General features: G+C 35.6%; 1 protein-coding gene across 1 annotated transcript in view; it reads right to left on the bottom strand.

Moving 5' to 3' along the window:
* Nucleotides 1–9,526: 9,526 nt before the first annotated feature.
* AEBP2 (AE binding protein 2) overlaps nt 9,527–26,050 on the bottom strand; it is a 30,951-nt gene continuing 14,427 nt past the window's right edge. Inside the window, exons 4-7 of the mRNA XM_010288984.1 lie at nt 22,685–22,809; nt 15,915–15,982; nt 11,736–11,849; nt 9,527–10,104 (exon numbers count right to left, since the gene is read on the bottom strand). Of these exons, the coding sequence (XP_010287286.1) occupies nt 10,074–10,104; nt 11,736–11,849; nt 15,915–15,982; nt 22,685–22,809 (338 nt within the window). The 3' untranslated portion in view covers nt 9,527–10,073. The remainder of the gene's footprint in view (nt 10,105–11,735; nt 11,850–15,914; nt 15,983–22,684; nt 22,810–26,050) is intronic.

Here is a 26,050-nt window from a genome sequence, read left to right as displayed (position 1 = left end):
TGTATCATACTTCATTTACTAGAGGAAAAACGGTATTGTACGCGATTACTGCAAAACAGTAGATGCATCAAAAGCCATTAGAAACCTCACACCATTGAAATAAAGCAGGAAACAAACTAACACTTTTTGGAAAAAGGTTTTTCTTCAGAAAAGTTCTATAAAAACCAGCATGGTAGAAGGTTTGGTACATCTTACCATCATCACTTCAATGCTTCTACTGGACAATTCTGAGGGCAAGTGTAGATATGATTTTGGGAGTTTGCTTTAACCCTGCCTTGCACATGGCTACTAATTTTACAGGCAAAAATTGTGTTTTACCTCTGAAATGACTACTCAGATACAGAAAAAACTGTGATCCTGATTCTAGCAGCATTTTTATCCAGTCTCCTAAGGTGAACACTAATCTGAAACGTTTTGCAATTGGCAGAGAAATTCAGAAAGTTGTTGTTTTTTTAAATCCATGTTGAAATTGCCAGATTTTTACAGGGGAGGGGAGAAAAACAAAACAAAACAAAACAGCCTGATTTGATTGCTTAAACAAGTTAAGTTTTATATACAATTTAGCCAATAAAAACAGAATTCCATAAACACACTTCCTTTTTGTGCCCCTTCACAAAAATAATCAGGTGGTCAAAAGTGCAATCTTGGGCATCCCTGGCAAAGACAAAGCAACTGCAGAAAAAAGAGACCAAGCACCGTAACTGCCCAACATCATTTTACAGAATTCGGTAACAATCTTTTCAGTACTTGGATAATAAAATAAGACATTTCTTTAAAGTATTTTCACTTCTATTAGTCAGTTTTATGATAAGAGAAGGCAGTTTCTATTCTCCTCTGCAATATCTGAGACAAACCAACCAGTAAGCCAGTTAGGAGAGATGTTAAAACAGTAATACATAATTCCACCCTGTATCGAAGGCAACAAATTGCACATAAGGGAGACTGGTTTAGAAAAGCAAGTGAACACCTTAAGTAACATCACTACCAAGCGACACATTACATTTATAGAGTCATAGCAGTGTGGTGGATTGCTGCCACCTTTTGGTTACAGATTGCAATGAAATTCAGCTTGTACCTAAATCACACGTACAATGGAAATGCCTACCGTGATGTGTGGGATACCAGCATCTGGGAGAATAGCGGGGTGAGACAGGAACATCATTTGTACTTTCCCTAAACTGCACAGTATGTGGTTGCATGTCTTGACATCTACTTATCTTCCAGCTTAAAATATCTTCCTATCTTCTTCTCTCCCTGAAATCAGCTCCCATGGGAACGCATGTAATGGTTCCTAAATCATGAAATACCTTCTAAGATTAAACCTAACAAATATATTCACCAAAAGAAAAAAAAAAAAAGAGGACTCCAAGGAGATAAATACATGAGAAACTACAACGTGCAGTTTGTACAGCTTGTAGCAGATTACCCAAATGAGGCATTACCCAAGATAAAGCTTTTGTTTTGCACAGTAATTCACATCTGAACAATATATAGAAACTAGGCAGTTCAGCACAGGGCACCTTTCACCCTAAAAACAGCCTTCTGAAATTTTTACAGCATACATTCATTTTTTATCCTCATATGTTCATTTTAAAAGCTATTACTAACTAGACAATGAGAAGCAAAACATGCAAAAAAATTACTGCCACCATAGATTTGGACCCAGGCAGCCTGTGTTACAACTTGAGAGTCTATGTATGTAATGCATGAGCAAGTAAATCCAGACTGTTTTACCCATGAGGAAGATACTTCCAGACTCCAAGATCTGACTGTAACATAAATCATCAGCCTTCAAAGCAATGGCAAACCCTCAACAACAGTAGAGGGACTATCTACAATGAAACTAACAGATGAGCACAAGATTATTATTAAAAAAAAAAAATCTTAATTATTCCCCTTTTTAAAAGGCTATACAACCCAATCAAATGTTATCTGAATGAGGCAGCATGTGTATCTGGTCAGTGAGGACGAAAAAATTCAGAGATGACTGCACAAGCAACTCTTTGAGCATAGAGGCAGAGCAAAATTTTTTACACATGAACTTGCTCACTGTCAGCAGAACATCTCTCAACATCCTTTCATGATTCCTCACCTCCCCAGTTGTTTAAAAAGAAATAATCCAGCTGCAGGCAACTGCTAATTAAATACTTTGGATCTCAGCTACAGTTGCTGTATGCACACATCTGCTGTGCAATAAACACTGTTTTAAGTGTAATTGACATATTTTTCATGCTCTAGGAGAGAATATTTATGACATGAAGAAAGAAAAAGCAAGCAGGGTCCAAGCCCCTGCCTCATATACACTAGAAAGTAATAGCTGCAAAGTGTTTGAAATGAATCCTGCTTAAAATACTTCTATTGCTTATGGGCAGTCTTTAATCTCACATTCCAATGCTTTGCTCCCAACAATGTATTTACTAATTTTTTGGCCCCGAAATTGTGTAAATCCAACCATATATTTCAGTGCCTAGACACGTTTAAGTGGCTCATGTTGAGCATTTTGGCTTAAATGAATCATAAGCAACATCACGTTTCATTCCCCCTGATTTCACAATCTGGGTTTTGGACAACAGATTTGAACTGAGGTAGACAAGTCAAATACGCATAATGAAGTCCTTCTGAAGTCAACAAGGCATCGGTCAGACTCCATATGCCTGTACAAATCTCACTGAGCTACGTGAGCTTAGACATAACACGGATGGGACAAGTCAAAAAACATGACTGAACAATGACAAAGGAGATCGCAGAGTTTGGTCAGTGGCATTAAACCCCTAGTACTATTACAGAATTAGCTTTTGACTAAGTTGTTGTGCATTACTAGTATTCAAGTATTTCATAAGTCCCTTTGGAACTTATGGTGAAACATCTTCATGCCTTTTGCTAGATATTGTTGAAAGCAGCTATTCTCACAAGCATTACCAGGAGGAGGAACATTTCCATTTAGATTCACCTACCTCCCTAATCAGTAAACATTCTCCTTAAATACAATGCAACTATACACTTTAAAGGAAAAAGAAAAAAAAAAAAAAAACAAAGGACAAAAACCCCAAAACATCACCAACTCTAAATTTTCTTGCTTTGCTTTGTTAGTCAGAAGGGCTACTCACTGTCTCAAATCAGAGGCAGTTCTTCACAATAAATTTATGAGGTGATCTTATAGCCTCCACCGAGACTATGAACACAAGAAAAGTACTAAGACGAAAGGATATTATAATTTGACAAAACTTTTGAATGGCATCCAGTAGACAGTACTCAAATCTTCTGTAAGCAAGCCAACCCAAGGGTATGCTGATCAGCAATTAGCTGTCATCTGGGATGAAGTAAACAGATTTATTGTATTACTTATTATTTGTTGCTCTACTACCAAGGAGGATTTACACAAGTGAAAAGGACCATGTTTAGAATTAGTAAAAACAAATCATGTAGCATAAATCACAGCCTATTAGTCTTCACAAAAAAACTGCAAGAGCTGAATGTACCCGTAACTGGCAACAAATAGTCTACTTTTACTATGCAATCAACACAATTTTATTCTCTTTACACTTAGAGCTACATTTCTTTATTCTGGTCTAAGTTACATTGTGACATCAAAGACATCCTGATTTTAACTTTTCTCTAGAAAATAATTAGAGATGGAAGTACAACATATGTGTTGTACATATGTGGGAGAAAAGGGGAAATAAATATGAGAAACTTGATGTACAGCTAACAGTGAAATAGCACTGGACCAGAATAACAGGCTAGACTAGAACATCGCTTTTTTTCTTTTTGCCTTAAAATGTTGGAAAACAGAAAAGAAAAAAAAAATTAAGCATAGAACCTTGTAAGAGAGATCTAGATCACAGTTCCTTCCAGCCTAGAACTGAGCACAGTATTACTAACTCTTAATCTTCAACAGCTACCAAACTCACAAGTAGCATCACCTTCTTCCCCTCTTGTTCCAAGTCTACATGAAAGTCCAATAGGACCGCTTGGCACAGTGAGCCTTGTGGATATCACCACAGAAAGTGATGGTAAGATCATTGGAATTGGTATACTGGAATTGGTATATATATTTAAATCATTTAAGAAATTACAGATAGAAGTACTTTAAGATGAGGTTGCAAGGCAAGTTTTCAAAAATTAGGGCACACAAGAATTATGGGTACAGGCAGAACTTTACTTTGGTCCACCTCTGTACTTGTAGTACTGTGTGCTATAATATAGTGTAAATGAATTAGCACAGAAAGTACTGGACAGAAAACATAAGCAAGTTGGTTAAACTTTAAGGATTACAAAACCTTACGAGTAGACAACAGTATTCCAACTATACATGTCATTAAAATGAAGAAAAATACAAAGCAGTTATTACAAAGGATTTTCATGAAACTGTATCAAAATACAAACACACATACTCTGTAGATTACTGCAGACAGTAATTTTCGTACTACAGTATGCAGTAAGACACATGGACATATAGTCTGGGAAGAACTTTCCGCTTTAAGGACAGCTGCTGTAATACAGTAGAAAAGCAAAGTCTCAATATTGCCATTTCCAGTCAAAATCCAAAAATACGGGTTGCAACATTGGTCTACGCTCATCACCACAGTTTCTTACCTGCAAAGAGTAAATTCACACCTCCCGTCTCCTGGAACCAATGTTCTGCTTTAAACGCAAAACATTAATGTCTAGTTTCTCTCTCCCTCTGGGAAATAACCTGAGATTTGACAGCATAGCGAACATGTAGTTTTTTTCTCTAGTTTGTCAGCCATATTCAGGGAAGTGTAACAAAATAAATGGTTAAAAAAAAAATCCTCATCTTCCAGGAGTATGAGGTTTTATTGTTGGTCATATTTTAGTTTATCCTGTGTTAGAAAAAATATTATAATAGAGATTACAACAGTGAAGCTCTTCAGCACTGTAATAATCCTTCCCAAATACACTTTGAGAAATTCACCTCTAGTATTTCTACCTGATTCTTCTCATTATAAGCACTAGAAGACTACAGCTGTATTAATGAGTATTCATTCTTTTTGTCTAAATTTGGTTTATGTAAGTGCAAGCACATAGAATTTTAGAAAAAGGGGCCTTATTGAAAAGGCATGAACAAATGGATATTCTTGGGTTTAAAATACTTTTTCCACTGTATTGCTCAGACCTGTAGTACAGGGGATATGGGGTGTGTGTCCCCAGAATACATAATTCAAAAAATTTTAATAGAAGTTGAAGCAGCATAGTTTACCAAAGAGTTTTCTTTGCTTGGAATAAGTAAACACCAGGAAAACTAACAGATCTTTACTTGACTAAGAAAATCCATATGATAAGACCATCTTCTGCTGCTGGAAAGTTTTGCCAAAATGCCTTGCTTTATGGGTCAAACTGTTTATTTTACTGTCAGAGCCATGTGCCTATAGGACCCATTCAGAGAATGTCTACTTAACAACTCATAGAAAATGACTGAAAGAAACCACAGATTCAGCTGCTTTTAAAAAAACCAACTTTCCTCATTCCCCCTCCGCCCGTTGTACCTGTCAATACCACATATTAATGTGACAAGAGAAATACTTATGATAGGTTCACAGGCAAGTTTTAAAAAAAATCAAGGCAAGAAAGAATTAAGTGAGGATATCTCATCAATTTCAGATTTAAGTATTAAATAAGACTGGTGTTCTATGGTAATCAATTCACATGCTGCACTGAAAAACTGAAAGGAACACAAATCAACCACTTGAATTCTTATTATCAAAAATAATGCAGATTTAAAAATAATTAACCTATCTGTCCCCAAATGAAGCTAGTCCAGATTTAATATGTAATTTAAATTGGAAACTACTTATAGAATTACTTAACAGAGAATTTTAAAAAACCCACAGTATTGCAAATTAGGCATTTTGCCTAAAATCTACAAAGTCAGAGTGACTTCAGAGAAACTTATATGAAATAAGAATTAGAAAAGAACTGATGTGTTTCTGCTCTAAAGTGCTTTAGTAGATAGAATGAGATCTAGTATCAAACAATCAGCTGTATGCTATGCTCAAATGCTAGGAAGTCTTCCCAGACAAGAATTTCCATCCACTTAAGCAAAAGCCAGAGATGTTCTTGGTTCCCAAAACAGCACTCCTCACTCAAAAAACACTACCACTCAGCTTCAGAAAACTGTAAAATGCAAGCCAACACATTCCTAAAGGACTGGTGATTTTGGGCACAGTTATTTGGGTGCACTGCAACTCCTGAAAAGTGTAACTCTCAAAGAGCTTGATTCAGCACTTCCTTTTCAAAGGCATCCAAGAAGTAAGATAACCCAAGACACTCACAAACACATTTGAGATTTCTTAAAACCCTTGCTGGTGTCACCCAACAGTGAAGGAGTAAACATTCTATCCCAAGTCCTTTTCTGACCCACATCCTCAAGGATCAGCATCTACCTTAAGATGACAGTGCCAGGGTAGTTCGAGCATGCAGCAGACCAAAACAAACACAGACTACAGCCCCAGATCCAAGTAACTGCCACAGCTAATATACTTTCAGTTCAAACAGCTCCAACTCTAGCCATGATCTATGAACATATGAACAGCTTGCTAATGTGATCTAAAGATAGCTGATGTCTCCCTGAGCTTGTGGGCTGGAACAGAAAGCCTACTTAGTTCCAAATCACAGAAACACAGAATAATTAATGTTGGGAGGGACCTCCAAGGGAGCATCTGGTCAAATCTCCTGCTCAGTGCAACACTAACAACATTGAATCCAGACCACGTTACTCAGAGCTTTGTCTGGATCTTGAAAGACATCAAGAACAGAGATTTCCGGGGTCTCTGGGAATAATCTATTCCAACGCCTGACTATCCTCATAGTGAAAAAAATATGCCATTTCAATTTATGACCACAGACTCTCAACCTCCTGCTGTGCAGTTTTAAGTCAGCTTGGCTCTACCTTCTTGGTAAATTCTTAGGAACAGGAACACTCTTGTTAGGTTCCCCTTCTTTTTTTCCCTTCCTCCCTTCTTCTTTTCAGCCTTCTCTTTTCCAGGCTGAATTTGTCCAGCTCCCTCAGCCTCTCCTCATGGAATACACACTGCGGAATATTTTGCCATGATTTAACTGTAAAATTAGTAATTTTCTTTTGCTCACCTTCAGTAGTGTGTTAAAGATAATACAGAACCTCTCAGCAAAAAAGTATAAATTTAGGGTATTTACATAGTTACTCATTAAAACACTCTGGAAACAGACTGCAGTGAGGGTAAGGTAACTACAGGTTTGTCTTGGTGACATTTCTCTACAAAGAAAATAAACACTCCAGCTGACAGGAAATGCATCGTGTAGGTATTTGGAAAACCTATTTTTAAAAAAATGTTCTTGAGAAAGACAGGAGGAAACCTATGTATGTTACATCCCAGAAGAGAGCACAGGGAACTACTCAAAAAGGGGAGGGACCAATTATTTCATCAACACTTTTCAAGAATAACAATAACAGCACTAAGATTTTTTTTCAGAACAAAGTGACCGATGCCTCCCAGCACACTGTGCCAGTTTCCATGTATCTCGTACTCTAACAAAACTGAAATTCATCTAGGGGCACACACAAAAACTGAAGCAGAGCTTTAGGAGAACATGACTGCCATTTGAAACATAAACCACCAAGTAATTACATAATTTGTAGAATACAAACAACTTTCAAGCATAAATAATTTTAGCAATTCACTTTGATAACTTCAAGGTAGAAAACAACCAAATGTCCGCTTACCTTTTGACTACTATGGAAAGTTTAAATAATGCAGATGTATCCATTTGTTCACAGTTGTTTTGAGTTTAAACTGATTTTTCCTTCCAAGGCAGAAGCTGTACGATGAGAACATCAGATAATACTTTTCTCAAGCCCAAGAAGAGAAAAATCACAGTCTACATGAACAATACATAATTCGAATCCATGAATTCCCCATTTCATAAATGTATGCATGTTACTACTTACAGGGGAAATAAAGATATAGTGACATTTTTATATTTATCTTTGAAAACTTCATTGAAATCTAACAATTTTGAAGCTAATGAGTTTTGTTTGCTTTGTTTTATTAGAAAAAATACTCAGGCAAGGTCTACAATCATCTGTCAATTATAAATGACTTACAAGAAACTCATGAAGCAATAAAATTAAAAAAATACAAATACAAACTATATCTGAAACACTTCTATTTGGCAATTTTATAACAAATTCAAAAAAGAAACAAAGATTATGGATTACTTTATAGGTACAGAAAAAGCAGTAGGTGAAGTGCTCAAGCAAAAAAAAAAACCCAAAACACTGCATTTTTTTCAAAAATAAAGTCACATCACTACAGATTTTATGAATAATACCCTTATTAAACAACCATTCCAGAACATCTTATATTAGTGGTGCTTTTAATCTGCACTTCATTTTGTTTGATAAGATTTTTTTTTGTGTGTATATAAGTAACATTTTTAACCCACTGGAGCTAAGCAAGACTCTCATGTCAGTACCAATGCAGAATGCATTTGTATTATATTAGGATATGCTCACTTGTGCAACCAAAGGGTTACTTTAAGTTTTATTCTATTTAATAAAAATTTAGTGTAAAAATTGCTGGTTATTAGTTTCACTGTAGTAAATTCCTCCCCAATAAGGAGGACTAACTCTGCAGTTTGACTGCATATCTCCATACAAATTTTACATATTAGTTCCTTCCAATAGTAAGGAAAAGACTAATTTCATGTTCACTATTAGAAAGGAGCGCCATGAATTAATTATGGGTACTATTCATCCCTCTAAGATTTCTGGGAAGGACGTTCAATGTATTTTTGTTCTTACAACCGATATTAACAGTAGTATATAGTCCCTTAGGTATGTAAAAGAAGGTTTTTTTTTTTATTGTTAAGGAAGGTGCTTTTTTTAAACAATTCTTCTGGCAGCACTAGTGAATTACAATATCCTTCAATATTATTTCTACCTTAATATATACATTTTAACTTTCATGCCTCTAGAAAAACATCTACAGTACATTTCATAATATAAAAATATATTACAAATCTGCTGAAATATTTACAAGCAATGTCCTATTATCTATATGCAACATTTTTGTCTCCATACAAAGACTAACAGGTTAGACACATCTCTATTTGTCAGTTAAAAAAATCCATTGCTTCTTGCTTATTAAGCAAGAAAATGATTTCACTTTCCTTTTCAAAGCCAACTTTGGTGCATAAAGGATTGAATTTCTAGATTATTTTTTTAAAAAATACCATCTTCTTTACATCTAGAAAACATCAGGCCAAATAAAAAAGTATACTTTACAAGTGAACGTGGATCCTAAAGGGCCAAAAAAGTAAAATAAAACACCAGTAACACTAACTGCTTAAGTAAAGGTTTTTCAAAAACCGTCCATTGATATGGATCACATAAAAGCAGATCTCATTAACATACTATACTACTCCTGAAAAGGGGGTCAGACATACTGCAACACTCTTTAACATCTTTAAACCGTACTATATGTATTCATCGTTGACTGGAAAAGACAAGCATTCCATCAACATTTGTTTAAACATTATAATCCAACATATTTTAGGGATCTGCAAAAGGACACAAGATTACAAGTGACAAATGATTACTATCCACCATACTCAAAGGGCAACAGGATAATCCCTTGGTAGTAGTTTTATAGTCTGGCATGTGTTATATTTAGTTAACATTGACAAGAAGCCCAATAGATTGTTAACAGTTCTCCTGGCAATTGTGAGTAAATGGTGATGGTTACTTTCTCTTTTCTTCAAATATGAACTACTGTAATCACTAAAGAAAAAAAGCAGCTTAAGGAAGCAAGCATGCAAAGCCTTTTAGTTGTTCCACTAAGTTGCCAGAAGAGTGTTTGCTCAGTCTCCCACTGTACCATTCCATGAAAATGTGGATATACAGTAATATATTAATATATTCCACAGAAGCATCAACTTCATTCACAGAATGTTTACACTAAGCATAAATATTTATCTAAGAAAAAAAAAAAGGATGGGATTTGACTAATGTGCAACTTTATTTCTAAATCCATTGTCAGTGACTAAGACTGCGGGTGTCCCCACTTGCTTGGTTTTTACCTCTTCAACCTCTTCTGGGGCATTGTTCTGTAAAAGAAGATAGTACAGTTTTACATAAAAACCCCAAGATGTGAATTTGAGTCAGCTAGAGTATATTAAGAAATCATGACTAGATAAAATCTACTTTCATTTAATTTGATTAAAACTGAAAGCCATTTCTGACGATCCCTATTAGCATACATTTCAGATAATTATTTCACACTTTCTATTGGAGTCGTCATTTTAGCATGACATTAATCGTTGTCACTGAATTCCCTTAACCATTTTCTTCCCTTGCAAAGTTTCGGTCTTCAACTTTATTTCTTTATCTCCCACAGTTGGTCCCAAAGCTCTTTTTAATCACATGCTGATCTATACTGCTGAAGATCTAGTACAACATTATGTGATGGGACCTTAATTTTATTTGGGAGAGGTAGACACAGGTTGCTCATTTTTCTCAGAGGACTTAATCCCAAAGATCACTACAGTTTTATCTTAAAAGGTTATTTTTTCCTTTTCAAATCAAAGTTCTGCAAAGGTAATCAATATAAAGATGATTAACACCTAAATTAGATTATGATATAGTCACCGTGTTAAGCAGTTTTAAAACACACCATCCAATTTCCTCGTAACATTTTTATGATTTACTGTTAACATCAGTAATCCATATGCTAAAGTAAGTAGTTTAAATACTTTACAAATATAGCAGATATAGTACAATGATTTATTTTCATATTGCAAACCAAGTTTTCATTAATTTGATTAGTGAAATACACTGAATATTAAAGGTGAACTGAAAGGCTTATCACATATCAAGACCTCAGATTAGGGTTCTAGTTATTCCTTTAGACAATAGGTCACTGGATGTTAAGGAAGAAACATAGGAACACTGAACTTTGGTTATGGAAAAAAAAAAAACCAAAACCCCACCTTTTTTCCCCCCGACCCATTTTCATGAATTTTTACTATAATCCCATAAATGTGTATCTTTGGACGTTCAAAAACTTAAGAGTAAGTTAAGCATTTCAGATTACCTTTAAAAACTGTACACACACAGAACTGTGGGTACTGAAAATTATGTGAGCACACTAATAAAGAGAGGGGGAAAAATAATCAGGAAATTATTAGAAACAAGTTGGATTAGAAGCCAACCTGAAGTCCTAAAAACACAAATGTGAATGCAGCTTAAAGACAAGTAACGTGTACTGTCCCCTTCTGTCCCCCTCTAAAGAATCTTGTATTAAAAAATAACAGTACTTGTATACAAGTACAGATTTCAAGGTAATACTGCATGTATTACAGTTGAATATAGAAGATAAATTTGGACTTTAAAAAAATTGGTATACAAACCAGTATGTGATCTTAACAGAAGTGATCTTTCAGGATTCCACTGTATGTACCTCCTTTACTAGAATTTCTGTACACCAAGCACAAAAAAGTAAAATACACTTGGTAAATACACACATTCCCCATTTCTCAGTAACTAGAGTTCAGTTCAAGAAGTTAAGTAATTCTGAAACAATTTAAGACCTCAGAACTTAACTCCTGGACGCTGACAGGATCGAGGCTCCCTGGTCTGGTGTATAATACATTAGCAATCCTGATTTTCCAACGTCAAAAAGTTAAGTGAGGCTTAAGACTATATTTAAGTAAGGAAAGTTTCAAAATTAGGACGTTACCTGTATATGTTTGGGTCCAGAAGCAAGGCAGTATCTTTTGGTAGTTTTGATAAATGAACTACTTTAGTTTTTAACTGATGTCGCTCACTTTCATTTACCCACACATCAGGCAGACTATGAATAAATAAATAAAATAAAAATATTCAAAAAAGATCAACCGTTTTTCTTACCATAAAATTACGTGGTAAACTAGTACATATGAATTTTTTTTTAAGTATTCTTCACATTTCACTGGTTAAAAAGCATCTTCACTGGAATGAGGACAAGACAGCCCATCTTTACACATTATACTTCAAAGTTTTCCAAGTTCTCAGTGTGAAAGAGATATTAAACAGAATTTAGATTATTCTAGAAGAATACGAAACCAAACATACAGTGGTAATAGTACTACATTCTCCATTTTAACAGTTTAATGTGAAAATGGGTAGCAGGAAAAAATAACAGATATTTGAAAATATTTTACTGGGCATAAAATTCCTTCATGCTGTCAAAAAAGTAGGAGTTATATGCCAGAATATACTGCAGGCACCAAGCTTCAAGTTACACTAATTTGCTTACTCCAAGTTCAAAGCTTTCAATGTCAAAATGCACCAACTTTGCTGAAGTAAACTGATTATCTTCTGAGGGAATCCAGGCAATCACCACAAAATATTTTGGCTACGTAACAGTTCTCATTGTGAAATGGAATAAAACTTGCTCTTTACACATTAAAGGGAATTGTTGCTCTAGTGTCACTTGCAGTGAAACCTGGGGAAGAGGGCTGGAGATAACATACACAATTGACCTATGTTTTGTACTTAAATTCTTTGAAACCAAACATGCCTACTTCAAAGTGGCTTACTACATTATCACTTCTTTTACTGAAAGCACATTGGGTTTTTAAGGCCCTGCTGAGCTTTTTGTTAAAGAGAGGCACTGGGCTTGCAGAGGTCATCAGTATCTTACTGAAAACCTGCTCTTCTGCCTCCTTCCAAAAGTTCACAGTGACCAAGGCTGTGCAGAACAAGTGTTCTATTTTGCTTCCACTATTGGAAGAAAAAAAAAAAAGAAAGAAAACCACAAAAACCCAACACGCCCCTGAGATTATTTTCAGCCCACATAAAGCTGTTTGTTTTGGGCGTTTTTTCTGTTTGTTTTTTTTTTAACATGACCTAGGAGCCAAAAATAAATTTCAGGTTGGGGAAAAAAAGTTTAAGTTTGTACTTAAGAATTCTAACATTTTGAAACTAGTTTCAAACTGAGAAACCCAACGTTTAAGGCTATCTAAATGAAAGAGTTCTGATCAAAGCTATATGAAATTTTACAAGCTTTCGCAAATTATTAAACGGAATCTCTATTTTTCAGGAATTAAAGCTAGCTGTAACTTAAATTCAGTTCTTTGGGTAAGCCATCCCAAAAATTAAGTGAAACAGACAACTTCTATCCCAGTAGGAAAAGAAGTTTCTCCAGTGATACTTTTGCCTTTTCAGATGGCAGGCGGAACAACTTTTTTCTTCCAAAAAAAAAAAAAAAAAAAAAAGCAGCAAGGTGAACCCCACTCAAGAGGCAAGCCATATATTTACTAATGTTTAATATGGATCAAGAAATGTGAAAAAATATAAGGTTTTTTTTAAATGAAGCCAAATTAATTTTTTTTACAAGCAACGTTTGGAAGACATTTTTAGTAGAAGCTATATGCTGAAGATGCAAAATAATAGAAAGAGCAAGTAAGAAAACTTTTCACGTGCAAAGACTATTTGAAATATAAAGACAGCAACTCAGTAAACTAAGAAATACCGGCACAAAGAATAAATTCGTGCTCTAAAAAAAAATTTTAAAAGTTATTTCCCTCTTGTATAAGAAACAGGTTAAAGACTAGTATTTACTTTTCCTGAAAAAAATACTTAATGCACAGAGAATCTGGAGCAGTTTAACAGTTTCCCAAGATCACGCACAGAGAATCTGGAGCAGTTTAACAGTTTCTCAAGATCAGAGTAGAAAAAGTTAAATCATTATTACTAGCTCCATCTGAAAGGCTGATGAACAGCTCAGCACAATGGAAAGTAACCATCGTGACTGCATTCAACTATTCTAAAGTGTGAGTACATTCACTATGTATGACAGGTGGATGACATGAGCCATGATACCTTGCATTTGCTGTTCTCAACTGTAATAATCAAGATGAAACTGAATCTGCTGAATACTCAGTAATTCAAAACTACATCATTCAGTGCAGGAAATATATCCTCTACCTAACCCAACCAAGATACAAAAAATACCAATATAAAACCCACCTTATTCCTTTGACCTGACCAACCAAATCTACATTCTATTGGGAATGTCTTAACATTACTGAATAACTTGTATTCTCCAATGCAGAGATTCTAATATTGTATTCATCTGCATGAGCAAAAACCTCATTCGACTCTGTATTCGAAAAAAAGTACTCTGATTTTTTTCATTTTTCATGTTCTTAGAGTGTTTTATGTTTTTAATGCTTTTATCTTCAAATGCAATCAATATTAATTATTTTAATAAAGCTGATTTCAAAATGCTGTTACATACAGTATTACCAGCTGTCCTAGAAGGAAGCAAAAAGTACGCTTTTTACTAGACTATTTTAGTTACTCTCTCTCAAGCTGAATTGAAACTTGCAGTCTACAAGTGCTACAATGAGCAGCAAAAGCTACAGACACTTTAAAATCACATCAGAATGCCGAACATTGCTGCAGATAACTTATCAGAAACCTTAGTCCTCTGCAAATAAAAGTTATAATAGATTTGCACTGCCAAGCTCACACTACTGCACATGACTAATTTGGGACACTACAGAACTGAGTAATTTCAGCCACTTCACCAAAGCAAAGGTAAATTTCTGTTATGCTCAGGCTTTGCGTCACCAGCCCACTCAATCACTTAAATCTAAAAGAATCTGCACTGAATCTAAAAGATCCCCTTGTTCTAAAAGTTAATTGCATGAACTAGGACTATTTCACCTGAAAACAGATATCCTTACCTAATAAATTCTACCAATTTAGAGATATCTTCCTCATAAAACTGAAGTTCCTTTTAAGAAAGAGCCTCTAAACCTGCAAGTCCTACCTAATTATGCAGCTATTCATCTTAGTGCAAACTAAATGTCTTGGTAACTTCCATCTTAATGTGAACTAAGTAAGTTCACATCTCAGTAAGTTCATCTGTATGCAGGAGTATGGATCTAGGAATTGGTATGCTGGTGTATGGATCCGAGAAATAAATTCTATTATAATTATTCTTACCTTTTTCCTTTTCAAGTAGTTAATAGCCTTAAAACTTGTGGAAAACATGGACCATACAGCTACTGCCTCTCCTAAAACTACTCTGCCTACTGCTCTCCTACAGCATAGCGGAAACCAAACATTTATTCTACTATTCCTTACAATTCAGATCAACATATTTACATAGAAGTTCTTTCCTATGTTAGAAGAAAGAGATGAGATCTCAGCTATTTTAAAAAAGTAGATAAATTATTTCTAAAAGTGCACTTACTACTTCATATGTCTCAAGCCTACCCGAGGGCAGTACCTTCATCCTGAATTACATACAAGGCTACTCATTTGGAACAAGGCAGAACTTTGAAAAACCAAAGACAAAAAAGCAGCCAAACATGCTGGAAGATTATTCCAAGCTTCAGTGGGAGAATCCAAACAAGCAGCAATATGAGATGGATTTCTTAAAGGGCCAACTGTGGTTATTATACTGGCAAAGATTCTTGTAGTTCTACTGTTACACTGATGATTGTACATTTTTCAGTACCTAAAAGTATTTTAGGATCATGATGAATCAGTGGGTAAAACAAAGTTGTCTCAGCGATAACATTTCCTTATGCATATGGCTAGCAAAACTAACCTGAACTCTCCATTCAATAATTAGAGATCCTTGTTATTAATACCCATAGTGACAATATGCCTCAAAAATACAGCTTCCAGTTTACCTAAACTGGTATCGGAGTCTAAAGACTTGAAAGCTAATGTAAAAATCAAAGCATTTCTTATTACTTTTTAGATTTCTAAATTACTTTTAAAAAGGCATTTTTTAAAACGTAAACTTTAATTTAAATATTTAAAAGCATAACATAATTTAGTGATAGACAGTTCATTTACCGCACTGTAAACTGCTCCCCATTTAAGTCTTATACCATATCATTAGCCATATACTCACATGTCCTCTGGTGTCCAATGAAGCAAGAGTTTTATTTTTCCAGAATCTTCTTTTCTTTTAGCTATTACCTGATAATAATTACATAAGTCATAATTAAAACTAAATCTGCATTTTTTTTCTTAAAAACTGTTGTTCTTCATGTTCAACTGGACAATCATAAAAGGCAAACTTTCAAAAAGTAAAAGTTGTATTAATTATATATATATACACATATATAGGTAGAATGTACGTATCACTACTCAAGCCGTTCTCGGCAAGGTTTAATATTTTCCTTTACCATTTGTCAGCTGAATGCTCCCTGAAAAAAAAATAAAAAAAACGCATCCTGCAAGTTGTCATCTTTCTTTTAAAATAGTTCAAATTTTGAAGCAGCTATTCCAAAAGCCTTGAAGAACGTACATTCCTCTACAAATATGCTCATGTTGTTCCACAAGACAGCTATAGAAGATGTGAGAAACTGACACAGCCTGTAGCTTAATTATTCCATGGTATAAGAATAAAATCTTGTCTCAAATGCTCTGACATCCGGGCACATCATACGTATAACTTCCTAGGTAACCTTTACTCAGTCCTTTTCAATACCTAAACCAAGCACTGAATGAGGCAACAGCAAAGGCTGCTTTGAAAGAACTCACAGGCTTACAGAAATTGTTTAATGTGTACATAACGGGGATCCTTAACACTGTAGAAACTACACTTGCTACCATTTTTTTATGAATGACAAATCAAATGACATGTCAGAGACCTGTTGACAATTGATAGAGTTTAAGCAGAACATATGTACTCCACAGGCAAGGTCCTAGAGAGTAAGTGAGAACTCCTTTGTCACAGTTTCTTATACTAGCTCAGAGTAGACAAGCACGTAAGATACCCTCACAGAGAAGAAAGTGCAGGACCCTGAAGCTAGACCCCCACCTTTAACCAAGAGAAAAGTTAGAAATACACACACAGAAAGTATAAAAAAGGAATCTGTTCATTCACGTACAAATATATTCTTTAACACTGGCATTCAAAAGGTATCCCAAAAATTTACAGTATCCAGAAAAACAGGGAAAAGTTTGCTTCCCCTGCCACTGATTTACCCTCAGCTTCTCCTTTACTACATGTCACAATACTTCATACAGATTTTCCTATTTGCTTCAAACACCAATTCTGCCACCTTCTCCACCTCTGAGCAGAAAATGCTTAATTAAATCTTTGAAAGATTCTATACATAGCCACTGGAGATATTGTAAACTCCAAAAAAGTTTACTAGAGAACCTTTAAAGCACAGAATACAGAAGAGTGGCAAGTGATCCTTATGAAAAGGGCTAAACTACAATATAGCATATGAAATTTAAATACTGAAGTCCGTAATATGCATCAATCAAAGCAATTTCCCGCAACTGAATACCACAGTAAATTAGTCATGGCATTTCAAGGGATTCACAAATTTGTTTAAAGTTTCATTTTTACAACTACGCAGTGATCTTCTAAGCAAAAATGACACAAAGTGTCCGTTGATCTAACGGCCAGATTATTAATACAGATATATTTGAGATATCTGAAGGTATCAACATGCTTCTACATGAGAACTGGAATATTGGGTTTGCATGGCAAGTTTTTGGTAATAGAGAGGCTACAAGGGTGGCTTCTGTGAGAAGCTGCTAGAAGCTTCCCCTGTGTCCCACAGAGCCAATGCCAGCTGGCTCCAAGATGGACCCACCACTGGCCAAGGCCAAGCCCATCAGTGACAGTGGTAGCGTCTCTGGGGTAACATATTTAAGGGCGAAAACTGCTGAGCAACAGCAGCCAGAAAAGAGGAGTGACAAAATGTGAGAGAAACAGCTCTGCAGACACTCAGGTCTATGCAGGAGGGGCTCCAGGCACCAGAGCAGAGATTCCCCTTGCAGCCTGTGGTGAAGACCATGGTGAGACCGGCTGTGCCCCTGCAGCCCACAGAGCTCCACAGTGGAGCAGATCTCCACCTGCAGCCTGTGGAGGACCCCATGCCAGAGAAGATGAATGTGCCCAAAGGAGGCTGTGACCCTGTGGAGAGCCCACACTGGAGCAGGCTCCTGGCAAAACCTGTGGACCCATGGAGAGAGGAGCCCACACTGGAGGGGGTTTGCTGGTGGCACTTGTAACCCCGTGGGGGACCCATGCTGGAACAGTCTGCTCCTGAAGGACTGCACCCTGTGGAAGGGACCCATGCTGCAGCAGTTTGTGAAGAACTGCAGTCTGTGGGAAGGACTCAGTGGAAGGACTGTCCCCCATGGTTGGGATCCCACGCTGGAGCTGAGGAAGAGTGTGAGGAGGAAGGAGTGGCAGAGACAACATGTAATGAACTGACCATAAACCCCATTCCCCGTCCCCCTGTGCTGCTCAGCAGGGAGGACGTAGAGAAATCGGGAGTGAAGTTGAGCCCTGGAAGGAGAGAGGAGTGGAGGGGGGAAGGTGTTTTAAGATGTGGTTTTATTTCTCATAATGGTGATTTGATTGGCAATAAATTGAACTGATTTTCCCGCAGTTGAATCTGTTTTGCCTGTGATGGTAGCTGGTGAGTGATCTCTCCCTGTCGTTATCTCGACCCACAAGCCTTTTGTTATATTTTCCTCTCCCCTGTCCAGCTGATGAGGGGAGTGATAGAGCAGCTTTGGTCAGCACCTGGTGTCCAGCCAGGGACAACCCACCACAGTGTTTGAGATACAGAGTTTCTAAAAAGCGTTGAAGGCTCACACTAAAAGGTTTTAAGCCAAGTTTGTCATGAGATGGAAGCGGCCATTCAATGGCCTAAGGTTAGAGAAGCAATAAACAAAGTACAGTAATGCACAGTGCTTCCAAAAGGAGGAGTTTCCCATTAGTTAGCTCCAGTTTTAGGACCTCTCATTTAATATATATTCACAATTCATCTGGAAATAGGATTGGAATGCAGAGTCATAAAATCTGCTTTTGATATCAGGCGATTCAAGACAAATTGAAGGAATGCTCCCTGCAGGAACTGCAACAGGATGTCATAGTGGGATACTGTAGATAAATGACAATAAAAAAATCTTTTTCTAGTAGTATTTGACAATTAGACAAAGTTTAGTTGACTCTTGTATCAAAGAATACCATAAGGTTATTCAATTTAGGCATGCAAAATACTGCCAAGACTTTTCCTTATAAGTCTCAAGCCATACACACAACAGGTTACAACTTTTTGCTAAATTTGGAGCAGGCATGGAAACCCTGACTTCCTCTTAAATAAAGATTTAGAAAGTACTCCTCTAGTCCCTTCCAACTTTAAGTTTTGGCCTTTGCCCAGAATCCAGTTGCTTCTCCTGCAAACTGTTTCTTTGCTGCAGACTGGAGCACCTGTGCCTGGAATAAAGGTAAGTCAAAGCTCACTGTACAAAGCAAATACAACTCAGTTCTCATCAGCTTTCCCATTCAAAACCATACATTTTCTTGTATGGTCCAGCTCATACATACTGAAAAGTTTACAGGTGACATTCTGAAATGTTAACATGTGAACACTGTAAACTAGCTACACCCAAGTTAGAAGGAAGAAGCTATTCTCCACAAACTGCTCTTCATCGCACAGATATACTTATATCTGATGTGAATTTGCAGACTTTTTCCCCATTTCATTGGCTTATCTTGTCCCTACTATATAATCAGTATTCAAAATCTGAGCAATTTACTTGATTTTGACTGAAAGATTTTTCTCTCCACATATGGAACAAACCTATTTTTGTTTAATATTAAAGTAGCATGTTAACTTTGTTAGGAGACAGCAGAAATCTGGCATCTATAGCAGCCATTGCTTTCCCCCATGTATAGTTTGAAATTTATAAAATTTCTTCATATTTGACAAAGGTATAAAAAGTATCCACTTTTACCACAATTAGTGCAATGAAAATTTTACCATACCCTAGGCAGGCTAGAGTCAGAAACACAGCTATGATGCAGACAAATGCAAAATTGCAAAAATGTTGCGAAAAAGCAACTGAAAAAGTTATTTGCTATTTTCACATAGTAATCAGAGCTTTATGGTCAAACCTGCAAAATTTACAACTGAAATGGAAGAAATCTAGCTTGTCTGCAATAATGATGCTCTAAGACTTAAAATTGTTTTGTCAAGAACTTAAGTCCATTTAAGTTTTTCATTTAAAAGTATAATACAGCCAGTACATGTATGCTCAATACAGCTTTATTTGAAAAAATTTTTACTATATACTGTAAATTTCATGCATTGTCCCAGAAACAAAAAGGTAATTTAATTTGAATTTATCTCTGTGAAGGAAACATGCAAAGTTGTCTCAAATCAGAAATGGAGTTCTGCTGACCTCTTCTGGAAAAAGAAAAAATTTCACCCTATAAATTGGTATGCATCTTTATTCACTTACTGTGTTTCAAAGCTTTAAGATTTCAAAACACATGTAACTAGTATGAATACCTGTGATTGCTGAACTGAAACACGTAAAAAGGCTCAAAGCAGTGAAAAACAGTTTAGTATTCAACTATTTTAGAGACTTAATTCTAGCCATTTCAAAAAGCTGGGAGGGGAGAGGAAGCGGAGTACAGGGTAATCTATAAGCTGCATTTTTTATCCCTGTAATATCTGCTCTTTAGGTTAAATGGAAATGCTTGACTGATTCTCTGAATTGTCAGTTGGAAAAAGTACAAAGAATTTGACACCACTTAAAAAACTAAGCAGAAAAAATTCATAATGAAGTCAAAGTTGAACCCTGGATGGCAAAAACATTTCTTCAATAAGGCTTTATTGATGACTGCATTCTACAGCTTTCTGTATCTATGAAGAAAAACGTGGATTTTAAATATATGAAAAAAAGGAGTGCTTTTTCATAGGAGATGAAAGGTATCTACAGTGACTGCTTAGAAATTCTTCACATTAGTAATTTTTCACTAGTATATCCATCCTGTAAAATACTGCATTGTGCTGACACTATTCTTATGCTGTATAAAAAAAAAACCCACATCATTTATGTCAGTTTTCAGACAGCAAGACAATTTTATCTCCATATTTTCCACCTTTCAAATTAATGACCCTGATAATTACGTATTTTTTCTTCATCTGAAGGTGGACAACACAAACCATATTACGCCATTTAGCCAGTCACCACTCAAATTCAATGTCCTAATGCTTATGAGTTATGCAAAACGTGTTTGCGTCTGAGGTGACCATTAGCTCAGTATAACTGTACATCCACAAGACTGCTTCTATTCTACATTTTCTTTTTAAAGAAGATTTTAGGCTGAGTTTCATCAATATAGCTGATGTCCAGGTCAAGCCTACACAGCTGTGGCAGCACACTAAAACAGGGTAGCAAAGTGCAGCATAGGGCTGGAATCTTAGAACAGTTCTGCCACTGGCACAACCTCTCCCACAACTGAGGTCTAAGCAATTTCAGATCTAATCAACCCCCTACCATCTCGAGTGACGCATACACAGATAAGCTAAAAGGATTTTCACCACTCCAAGTTAATTCAAAGCAGTTTTAAAGCACATTCCTCCCTCTAATTCCATCTCCTTATTCCAATAGCCAGAGCTGAACTTCACCAAACCAAGTAGTCTGTCTGGATAACGTTTCAGATTAAAGCAAGCTGTGAAATGGAAGAGAATCTGCTTTTCTCACAACACTGTAAAATCCATGTTGTCCAGGAAAAGTAGAATGAGATTTAAATACAGAAACAGCTAGGCCACCTGCAAATCTCCACTTGCAGCTGGTGCTCAATGCACATAAAGTGCAGGAGTCATCATTTGGGAAAAATTTCTAGTACAGGCCACAGATATTTAACACACAACAGCCTTGTAGAACAGGACAAAGTAAGTTTCATGCATATGAAATAATCTTTTATTTATGGAAAGAGACTGACAGTCAATATCATGCATTAAGCCATAGCTGAAGACACAGCGATCAGCATTCCTTCCCTGGACTGCAGTTCTTCTTGCACTAGCCTGCCGATTTACAAAGCATCTTCCCTTATTATGTCCCATCTCTTAATTCCTTTCTTCAGCTGAGCCTCTACCCTTCATGTGCCCGTATCTCCCAATTTGGTTAAGAAAATCTGAGGTTATAGAGCTTTTTGAACTTCTGATCCCTATATTCCAATTCAGTACTTTTTTCCCTGTTTTGAATTCCTCTAAATTAATACTGATGTGTATCCTATCCGCAAACAAGTGAAATTAACAATTTCATACAGTATATGGAAACAGGACTACAGGCCAGTTCCCCACTTGGTACTTGCCACCTCCTAGCAATCCACTGATATTTTGGTGGTAAGTTTATTAAAAGAAAAAGAAAGAAGGGGACAACAATAGATTTATTCAGGACTATATTTTTTAAACTGGAAAAAAAGTAAAAAACACACATTTCAGATCAGCATCTCTAAATATTCAATTATACAATTACCCTCAAAATAGTCGTTGTGATAAATTAGCCCTGTCACTCATGACTATGGAAATGCTATCTGAATTGCATTCTTATTTAGAAGATATAACCAAATTTTTCTGCAACACATACTTGCTGTTAGGTATTTCCCCAAGTGTATCAGACAGGAAATGTTGCAAGCTATTAAATTTGTAAGCTAGAACAACTACTTGCACTACTTTAAAAAGTTAATTTACTAATAGAAATGGACAAATCAACAACGTAAAATACCCACATTTACTTATTTCTGATTAAATGCCTATAGCAGTAAGAAGAAAACATAAATCTTTCTAAAGTGTTAGATATATTATGCATTCTGTTTGTTTACCTATGTGTCTGAAAATATATACTTACAGTACTGTGAAATACAACACTGTGGCCTTTTCCTAAACTTTCTATATGTGCTGAGAGGTTAAAGCAGATGGCTCGATGTCTTATAGCATCCAGTGTTTGCGCATCAAAGAAGTCATGAGGTCTTGCTAGAAAAAAAAAAAGGAAGCGATCCTTAGTGTTCAGCACACTGAAAGCAAACACATTCAAGCATGTAAATAAGTCTGAACTTTCATTAGTAAATAATTTATCATTACAGCAGTAGCACTACCTTGTCAAAGAGTTGTAAACATTTATCTATCTGAGAGGAAGGGAATGACTCCAAGAGGGGCACAATCCATTTACATTTGGTCAAAATATACTCCTTGTAGATGAAACAGCTATTTTGACGAACTGAATTATACTCGCTCATTTTTTTAAGTTTCAAATGAATTCTATTATTTCTTAATCTTCAAAATTAAGAATTCATTAATTTTGCTGAGTACCTCTGGGAACATCCATTGCTATCACCTAAAAAAAAAAAAGTCCCAGTACAAAGAAACTAAACCCAGAACTCATTAATAAATGTGAGTTCTAATTTAATGCAAAAACAGCCCAGTTCGCTTGTGATGTTTATGGGAACCTAACTGGCCAAGCCACCCTTACAGCACAGTCAATAGTTCCAATATTACTGTTGTGACTTTTTTAAAAATAGTATTAAAGTACTTTAAAACATGATAGTGCATATAATCAATATCTTAAAAGCAGAATTATACTAATATATTATTTCTTAACTTTATTTTAAAAAATCTGCTCTAATTTCATTTATAACCACTAAAAAACCCATCTATTTCCCGTGAATACTGGGATGCTGCAAGGAGATCAACAACGGCACTGAAAACAAAACTGCTTGGTACTTCAGTGGAACACAAAGAAAAGGATCAAATACGAATTAATGTGGACAGAAAATAATAGCTCATCAAGAAATTTTTGATCTCCAAGGAGTAATAATGCTTAATAGTCACGTGGAAAATTCCACACTGCTAGACATGTTTCTTTCTATGTAAAAGCTGTCATTCCATGTTCTTTGACTATTAGTAAACAGGTTAGTTTCTAGCCAAGAAGCACCAACTGCATCACACACTACAGTTCAATTTATAATGAGTAAAGTGCAATTAATATCATCTGATATGTTACAAGTAGTCTAAAAATCAGCATGCACATTAAGAATAGTTAAGTGTTTCTTGAACACTAAAAAAAAATATTGAATTCTGATTTGCAGTACAATGAAGGTCTATCAATTCTACACTAGAAAGTACTTTAACTAAAAAATAACTGCTACTAGGCACATAATTGCATACTGTTAGAAATACTTCACACAAATCTTTAAAAATATATCATGTAGTACAGTAGTAAAATTACATAAGCCAATGCAGTATGAAAATGTTCACATTTTTTTAAGCCTTACTTGAGAGCAGTAAGTCTCTATAAAACACACTGAAACTAAAACTAAGGAGTTGATATTACATTATCAACTACATATCACCCTTTAATCTGCAAAAACAGTGATTGAAAGTTCTGTTGTCTTAAAACAACTTCTATATTCCTTTTCACCAAGATTATCTAGCCATTGTTTCAAATCTACAAATTCCACTTAAAACTAGTATTTGCTACACTCCTGGGACTAATTGTTGTTAAGCATTCATCTGTACATTATGTTCTGTTCTTACTCTCTCTCAGTTGGATACTGCCAATTCGGCAATCCTTTCACTGAAATGTTCTCACTGTAAGTGGCAACCTAGAACTGCAGCTCATGCTGCAGGTGGTCAGTGATGCAAGCATATAGGTATTTTATAAATAAATATGAAGCAGGAAGGAAGGGAGGGTGGAAAGGAAAAGACTACCCCAAATTTTTCCTTTTGGTTTCATACAGCAAATTTTTTTCAGGATTTAACATCGGGTAACATTCAACAGATGCAGAAGAAAGAGCACAGTTTGTCAAAGGCATATGACTAGAGTTATTCCTTATTGAGTGTTAATGCTGTATCTTCTATATATCTTAAATCTATTCCCTCAAAATTATTTTCAGAGTAAGGTGTCTCCCTTCCTGTTTAATGCAAGGTCCAAGCACACATCAATTACTTAAGTCACAAATTAAAATCTTCATACCAGTAGCCTACTAAACAAAATTCAGTGTCTTATGCAACTAATATTCTTACTGTAAATTCCACAAATAGTAAGTTTCCTTATCTCACTTATATTTCTCTAGTAAGCTCAACTGTCATCATTATTAATAACTACAGTGTCATCTTTGCTATTGGAAAAGCAAGTGACAATACCGTAAATATAACCTTAGGTTCTACAAATTTCTTTGAGGTGGCTTCGGAATAGCAATACTATGACCTATTTTAGAGATACACACTTTCAATACTCTTGGCTCTATACCTCTGAATGACAAACTACATGGAGCAGTGAATGTGTTTAAGGCTATCCAGAAAAGAAAGCAACCAACTGACTGTAATTCTGAGTTATTTTGCAACATCAAAATTTATATGACAAATCAGATGGTCTCTATAGCACCACTAATGTAACCAGCTCTAAAGTTGGCTACAGTAAAACATGCTTTCATCATAAAATTTCTCATTTCCAAATTTAAAAGAACACATACTCTTTACAGACAGGAAAAAAGAAATGCAAAACAGTTTAAGAACAGCAAGATGTTAAGAAAGAAAAAAAAAAATCAAGTAACAGTAATAATTCTCTTTATAGTCTAAGTTAGAAGATCATGTTCTTATCACATATAAAGTCACAGTAAAGTCTCTTTTATTTATGCATTAACGTCTCAGAAGGATGTTAACATTTAGATATGAAACACGCGTCTATGTAGAGGAAACAAATTAATTGATTTACTGTATTTAAACTGTTCAGAATTTATACATGAGGATGCTTCAGTATTATGTATTAGCTATCAATTGCCAAGAAATATTTAGTAAGCCACTTACACCTTGCAAAAAAAGCCAGGGTCTAATCAAACCACAAGGAGGTATAAAGAACATGGTCACAATATTTTTTCAGGAGAAAATTTGTTTTGTCATGCAAAACTGTAATTTCATCAAATTACTATTTGCAAGTGATTTAAACAGACTGTACACTATCAAACACCATCTTGCTTTACATCCATTTGTCATAACTTCTTCTAACCCAACTTGCAGAGAACCTGGTACCTACGTTCAACACCTCCTCTTTTGGACACTTTTAAAATATCTAAATCTAAATCTATGTTTCCAATTTTACATAATCTAGAGTGAAAATACTTAATGCTGTTACTTTGGCTTCTTAGATAGGGGTTTCCACCCCACCCCCTGCCTCTTCTTGTACAGACAAAATATACAAACTTGCACACTTCATTCT

The sequence above is a fragment of the Phaethon lepturus genome, unplaced genomic scaffold (assembly GCF_000687285.1).
Source record: "Phaethon lepturus isolate BGI_N335 unplaced genomic scaffold, ASM68728v1 scaffold9286, whole genome shotgun sequence".
In the NCBI taxonomy this organism is placed as follows: Eukaryota; Metazoa; Chordata; class Aves; order Phaethontiformes; family Phaethontidae; genus Phaethon; species Phaethon lepturus.
The sequence above is the reverse complement of the archived record's forward strand: the minus strand, read 5'-3'. Positions and strand labels throughout refer to the sequence as shown.